This window comes from Taudactylus pleione, unplaced genomic scaffold (genome assembly GCF_031769625.1).
Source record: "Taudactylus pleione unplaced genomic scaffold, aTauple2 ptg000377l, whole genome shotgun sequence".
In the NCBI taxonomy this organism is placed as follows: domain Eukaryota; kingdom Metazoa; phylum Chordata; class Amphibia; order Anura; family Myobatrachidae; genus Taudactylus; species Taudactylus pleione.
In genome coordinates this window covers 674,676-682,687 of record NW_028284778.1, presented here as the reverse complement: position 1 = coordinate 682,687, position 8,012 = coordinate 674,676, and the positions used below count along the sequence as shown (strand labels likewise).

General features: G+C 39.0%; 1 protein-coding gene across 1 annotated transcript in view; it reads right to left on the bottom strand.

Annotated features, from left to right (window-relative positions):
• Window positions 1-3,981: 3,981 nt before the first annotated feature.
• LOC148507974 (uncharacterized) overlaps window positions 3,982-8,012 on the bottom strand; it is a 29,568-nt gene continuing 25,537 nt past the window's right edge. Inside the window, exon 5 of the mRNA XM_088445136.1 lies at window positions 3,982-6,984. Coding sequence (XP_088301262.1) covers window positions 6,062-6,984 — 923 coding nt within the window. The 3' untranslated portion in view covers window positions 3,982-6,061. The remainder of the gene's footprint in view (window positions 6,985-8,012) is intronic.

Sequence of the window (8,012 nt, the reverse complement as noted above, 5' to 3'; positions counted from 1 at the left end):
AGGCCATGGCCTCATGGGGAAGGACCAGGGAATTAGGGGCGTCCAGGAGATGCTGGGGATACAAGAAGAGGAAGCTACAAGTGAGAATGATAATAAACAGGAAAATTTACATACTCCTGATGAAGCTGAGCGGTCATTGCTCAGCGAAACGCGTTGAGAACCTCCACCACACATTATCTGGACCTTTGTGCTCTATTTGGAATATTTGGTATACACTCTCCACCCGGAGATTGTACTTTGGATTTACCCCTGCAGCCCTGGACGTTTCCTCATCATTGTGCTTCAGCCTGCAATTTCATCTCTGCTGGATGCCAGAGGATTTGCCAAACCGCCATTACATTCAAGAACTGGTAAAGTGGTGTTGCTACATATTTATACCACTGTGGCTCAGCTTGCTAACTCCCTGATGGGACCACTCTGAACTGTCTATTCAGCTCATTGCCTTTTGGGGTCACAACCATTGATACTGTGGGATATTTAGAGAGAGACGTATCTGTACCCATTCATCCAGAACTGGTCCTTGGTGGATTTTTGCATCATACTCAATTTTTCATATATGTTATGTCTTGAATTTGTATGTCTATAGACACTTATTGTATGTGTCCATTTGAGAATATATACGTTATATATATATTTTTTAAGTGCTAATCAGCTTAATGAATTATAACCTATTTTTAATCTATAACCATCCATCTAGTAGTATTATATTCATTTTCATATAACTTTAGCGCTGGTTATTTTCTGTTTTTATACCCTCTCATATCCGTCCAATGTTGCACTCCTGCATAAACATTGGTACCATCGACTCACAGCAGGCGGCCACGCCACATGTACGGCAAGTTTGACCTGTCGCAAACACTGCAGCTCTCCTCACATGCAGAGCTCTCATGCTGCGCAAGCGATCACAATGGTTAACTTATGCACGCCCATGTAATGGCGTTTAAATGGTAAGACACGCCTGCGCTTTTCTAACCATCCCCCATTACCTCCCCCAAATGCTGACCACATGACAATCATTTGGTGAATGGATCCTCTGTGCGTACATAATTGCAGAGCAATCGCAACGAGTGCACAGTGAGACTTACACGCATGCACAATGGCAAATAATTGCCAGATCTGTGTAAATATGGACATTGCGTCCATTGCTGAATCAGGCCCATTGACCGGTAACCGCTACTGTACGTTGCTTTGATGGATGACCATTTGCAGCCCTTCATAGACTTCATGTACACCAACAATGATGGAATATCCCAGCAGGATAATGCACCGTTTCCTCTGTCCCAAGTTGTACAGAATTGTGTCTGGAGAGTTCCAACGAATGGTGTGGCCACAACATTCTACCCATATGAACCCAATCCAGCATTCATGGGACATTGTGGAGAGGTCCATTCGCACACAAGACCCAGCACCTACAAATGTCAGGGAGCTGTGGGAAGCTATGCAGATTGGATGGGTCAGTATCTTTCCAGAGGTCATCTGTCTACTTGTGGCCCGTCGCTGGGCTAGAGGGGAACTAAACGATACTAGGCACCTACCCTAAGACTTTAGGCACTTCAGTATATAAGGTCTCAGGGCCGGACTGGTCATGTGGCACGTCTGGTAAATGATGGGCCGGTCTAGACTGAAACCCTGGCCAAGTAGCTCCGCCTCCTGGAGCACTGCTCGGCCGGGATACTGAGAGACGAGGGAGTGTGGTGAGACCACGCCCCCATCTGCTGAGACCCTCTTTTCAGAAAGCCATGCCAGGGCAGGTCTGGAATCCCAGTCGGTCCCTGTAAGGTCTGTAGGTCCAGCATTCACAACAAGAAACAAACATATGAAATTGTTTGTGCAGCAAGTGCTCAATCACATAAAATGAAATGTTCTGTCTTTGTGTTTAAAATGAAAAATGACAATATACCTTCTGTAATGTTTGAAAAGAATAGTAATAGATATGTTGTTATCTTGGACCACTGTGAAATGAATGTCCCAGTATGAATTTTAAAATAAACAGAATATAATCGAAAAGTATTGTAAATGAAAATTGTTTTAATCTCTTATGTAGATAATGGTTATGTACAAATTAATACTACACACTATATATGTTACCACAGTATTGGCACACTGGGGAAAGGGAGGGGTTGCACAGGTGGAAGTGAATGGGGAAGTGAATGTACTTGATATGAAGGAGGGAGATGGGGAAGAAAAGAAAGGGAAAAAATGGGATGAAAATAAATGAATAAAAATGAATATAAATATAAAGATAAAAATAAATATAAAAATAAAATAAAAAAATTGAGTATAGAGTAGGAATAAATAAATGAATAAAAAATAAAAATGCGGTTAAATGGCAATATATGATGGATACAATGTTTAAAAAAATCTGATGTTGATGTTGGAGCAATCAGATTCTGCTTGAAATCGATTGCTCTGTGTTCTTTAAATGCAGGTAAAACAACAATGCAATGTCTGTGTACACTTGATAAAAAATGGATAGTGGGTTCAAATTGAGAATCCGGTCTTTTGAGTCCATATAGCGTGGTAATCCCAGAATAAACCACAGCTCTGCAGTAGCCGTAGCCCACACACAACCTGCTTCACTGCTGGCAGACAATGCATGGGGTGCCTCTGAGCACAGCAGAGAGTGCCTCAACAGACCGGAGCAATTGCCCAGATACTGGCAGTCCAACCAGCATTCCCATAAACTAACTAACTTGATCCGGTGCCCTCACATAATCCACCAAGGTGAAAAAAAAAATCACGCAAAAATGTTTCCGACTCCTATCTTAAGTTTCAAGTAGAAATTGAGGCACTTTTGGAATTGTAATTTTTGGTAAAATTTTAAGGTCCGGGGTTTAGAGAAATTTTCATACACACAAAAATATTTCCCACTCCTATGTGAAAACCAAGCACCAGAATTCAATAGGGATTCCTTTTGGATAGTACCTAAATTTTCAAGCACAAATTGGAATTATAATTTTTGGTCAAAATTTAAGGTCCGGGGCTTGGTGAATTTCCAGGTGCTGCAAAAATTTTTTCACCTCAAATGTAAAAAAACTGGCCCTAGAATCAAATTCGGTCAGGGATTTATTTTGGTTAAGTACCTAAAGTTCAAAGCAGAAACTGGGGCACTTTTGGAATTTTAATATTCAGCCAAAACTGAGGGTCCAGGGCTTAGGGAAATTTCAGGTTATGCAAAACTTATTTCTATCTCCCCAAAATAACCAGGCCCCAGAATCAACTTCTGTCACCGTAGTGATACATTTTGGATAGGTACCTAAAGGCTTAAAGCATAAAATGGGGCACTTTATTATACATACTGTATATAGAGTAAGCAAAACTCTAGATAATGAAACAAGTAGTTTTTTCACATTCCAACAGTTCATTTAGGTCAGACTTATATTCCATGTTTCAGTTATTCAGAAGATTGCTGGTATTTCTTACACTTATTGGATCCTGGAAGGCTCACGGTCCTCATAACATGCATCATTAAACGGAGAGCCATAATCACTTTGTATATATATTATATATATATAGAGAGAAAAAGGGGGGGCGAGGAGGACAAGCGTCTGATAGCGTAGTATATTAAGTAACAGTTAGTCTCAGTAAGGTGTTACAATATATATGCGTACCATAGGTACACTTGTCAGTTAAGCGTATCAAACAGATCTTTAACAGTCAGCTTCAGCACCAAATGATATTACAGCAACCTTATTTAAGCAGAACAAAGTGCCTCCATAGTGTGGTATGTTTAACAATTAATTGAATTTAAAAAAGGTGCTCATCTTAATTATGGCAGATTCCAATCGAAATGGGTTGTAAAGCATGCAAGTCCAAGCAGGAATAAAGGGTGATCAAATTGCAGTGGTTTAAATTAAAATTAAGGGACCCAACGCATTTCACCAGTTCTCTGGCTTCCTCAGGGATATATATATATATATATATATATATATATATATATATATATTATTGAAGTAACACTAGAATGCAATACAAGGATCAAGTATTTATTGTGTGGCTAATAAATGTGCTTTAACAGTAAAAAGCTGCAATATATGACAGCACATGTAATAAGTAATGCTGTAATTTAGTACAATATACATACAATACAATAGATATTATTTCAACGCTACCAACCAAATTTGAATTATAGTGAACAATCAGTGACTGATAACAAGTCTTTCATTTTTAAAATTATATTTACAACAGTAACAATATTTGAGGGCAGATCTTTATCTAGGAAGCTGTATCACAATGAGAGGACGGGAGATGGAGTGATGGGGCACATATGTAACACAAAAGCAGTAATCTTTTTATAATAGAAAGAGTCAATATAATCAAGTTCTATAGGTTCAATTTACTGAGTGGTCGTTTTGGCAGAAATGTAAAACGACAAAAATATGTTAAATGTATACTGGGCTTTTTTTGCATTTAATATTACTGACTTACAGGAGCCCACATACACTTATAATCAAACTGCGCCAAAAAGCTGTTAGCACATTACAAAACAAAGCCGCATTAGTGCACCTTGCAGTCAGGGCCGGACTGGCCATCTGGTACTTTTGGCAAGTGCCAGAAGGGCCGATCCTGTATTAAAACCTGGACGAGTAGCTCCACCTCCTGGGGCGCTCTGCTCAGCTGGGATACTGAAAGACGAGGGAATGCCACGAGGCCTGACCCCTGTGAGACTAAACCACGCCCCTTTTGTGGTGAGGCAATGCCCATTTTGTGGAACTACCAGGGCTGATCAGAAGCCCCAGTCCGTCCCTGCTTGCAGTACACAGCTTAAACACTGTGCGGATAGCAAATGGCTGATGAAAACTATAGCAGTGGACCAAGCCGTGGACATAATCTGATCATCAGTAAGTTGTCCAGGAGTTCAAAATGGCAGTGCAGAGGTTTCTATCAGTGTTGCAGGACTTTGTACTTGGCAAAGACGGCAAAAGGTCTGAGCTCAACTAAAGTAATTTCTGATGAAGGTGGCAGTGACTCACAAAACGCGTCATGCTTGAGGAGATATTATTTATGAAATATTTGGGAATAAGTGATCCTTTAATTGCCAAAATACATGGATGGAAACTAATGTCATAACACAGACAGGCATTCACTATTCCCATATCACCTGTGCCCAGGAGAAACAGCTAGCCGTATGTTATGTAGTGGAGCAATAGGTATCCCAAGTGCTGATGACTTAGCTCTGTAATTATACTGGCTATTATGGCTTAGGTATGCCATTGGCTACATTTTTTCTACTGTGACCTCTGACCCATAGCTACCTGCCTGGTCCTGGTATATGTCTCTTTTATCTGTCCTGTCTCTATGGTTGTCCCTTCTCTGCTGAAAGGAGGTGAGTGAGCCATGAATCAGTAACTTTTTACACCAGGAAAAGCCAACTGGAGCAGTGCTAGATCCACCAAGCTAGGCTCTATAGTCTCAGGCTCCTGTATATGATGGTTAAGCAGATACATAGGTGCAGTTCCACGTTCCACTTTCAGGATATGATGGAAATGCGCATGGATTAGAATAAAACTGTGTCTTAAATTCTGGTCTAGTTACACCACCCACCTCATATATGTTAGCTGTTTTGTTTTGGTTTTTCTGTTTCTCTGATAAATCTGATTTGATTGAAAGCGAGGGTGAATTTTGGAACTGTAGTTACTATGTACCACATTGTATATTGCCATATAGAATCAGGAACATACATATATAAAATACAAATATAGAACTGGGAACATATATATTAAAATAAAATAGCCATATATAATAAAATTGCATTTGCACTTTGGCCTCATATTTTCGTAGCTTTGAAAAAAAATAACTCTCAGTGAGATAGGAACAGGTGACACAATTAATTAATATCAACTATATCCCATGGATCACACTAATAGAATAAGAGGATCTACAATACATGTTAATGACACATATTATGCCTTTGTGGATAATAATTAATTACTTGTCAATATATTGTGTAACCCCAATAAATCAGTGATGACAATATAGGATAGAGTATATCATATATTTATGCTAACTTTTACATGCAGCCAGTCTGTTTTATGTCCATCATCTCACAGATATCGCATTACTATTGTGTGTGGATTTTCTGGTGTCTAACAAGATGATATTTATGTGTATAACATTTCTCACACTCAGAACATGGAAATTGTTTCTCACCTGTGTGGCTTAGCTGATGTCTATTAAGTTTTGATTTCTTGGAAAAACATTTCCCACATTCAGGGCATGGAAACGGCTTCTCACCTGTGTGAGTTCTCTGATGCGTACGAAGATCCAATTTTTGTGCAAAACATTTCCCACACTCAGAGCATGGAAACGGCTTCTCACCCGTGTGAGTTCTCTGATGCTTAAGAAGATCTGCTTTAAATGTAAAACACTTCTCACACTCGGAACATGGAAAGGGTTTCTCTCCTGTGTGAGTTCTCTGATGTGCAACAAGAGCGTATTTAGTTGTCAAACATTTTCCGCACTCAGAGCATGGAAACGGATTCGCACCTGTGTGAATTGTCTGATGTATGGCAAGCCCTGATTTATTTGTAAAACATTTCCTGCACTCAGAGCATGCAAATGGCTGCTCACCTGTGTGAGTTCTCTGATGTATAGCAAGCCCTGATTTATGTGTAAAACATTTCCCACATTCAGAACATGGAAACGGCCGCTCACCTGTGTGAGTTCTCTGATGTATAGCAAGCCCTGATTTATATGTAAAACATTTCTCACATTCAGAACATGCAAATGGCCGCTCATCTGTGTGAGTTCTCTCATGTTTAACTAAGCTTGACATCTGTAGAAAACATTTATCACATTCAGAACAGGCAAATACTTTGCGACTTGTACTATACAAAGCACTATCTGAGTCATCGGTAGAACATTCCTCATTATCAGAGGGATCAGGTGACACATCAGCACTGCGCCGGACACCCTGCATATTTACAGTAAAGGGTTTTTTTCCAGGAGAATTTCCTGTGATGCTGTCGTCTTCTATTTTCAAATCTGAAAACAAAATGGGAAATCCATCAGAGGTACACCTGCTTATCACGTCCTTGTGCTGGAAATAAATGTATGGTAATAGATATCTTGTTTTTACCCGAGGGAGCATATTTTTTTATAAGACATTTATTTAGAATTTTACAAAAATAAAATAGTACAACAATATATGTGCATGGGCAAGAAAAATATTTGAAGTATTACAAAAACAAAAATACAGAATAGCAAATTATCATAAAGATACATATAGTAATAAACCAATTTGAAAACAGATAAAATATAGGAAGAGTAAAGATTGCTATATATCAAAGCACATATTCAAAATAGACTGTTAATAACAATACAAAATACAAAAGAGAAAAAAGAATAAACAAGTGGGAATCAGAAAAATACGTAGAAGAGAAAAGGAAAAATAGAGAGAGAAGAAAAGGAAAATGAAGACGAATAAGTTGGGGAACAGGATAAGTAGGAAGGAGGCCGAATCCAGATTTATATAGTATATCGGGAAAACTTGAAGAAAACTCGCCATAGCAAAATATATAAGTAAATTGTGATCGTTAGAGTAGGAGGTTCGAAAAGGAACTTATGAGGAACTTATGACAGGTATTGTGGAGATAATCTGATATTTTCTCCATGGCCGCCACGTTCCAAATTTTGTTTATAAGTTGTTGGTGAGGAGGAGGGTCAATATCTTTCCAGTGTCTTGCAATCAGACATCGAGCTGAATTTAAAATATGTGAAGAGAGCTTATCAGCATGTTTTTTAAGGCCCTCAAGTGGACAGCCAAGAAGGAAAGACCAGGGAGACTTAATCAGTGGTATTTTAAAAATTTCTGAAAGGAGACTGGTAACCCCATCACAGAATTGGGCTATTTTAGGGCATCACCACCATACGTGTATGAAAGGACCTATCTCGCCACAACCTCTCCAACATTGATCAGAGGCTAAAAGATACATTTTGTGCAAACGGGCAGGTACTAGGTACCATCTATAATATACCATTTAGGTGTTTTCCTTAATTAAGGAAGAAATAGA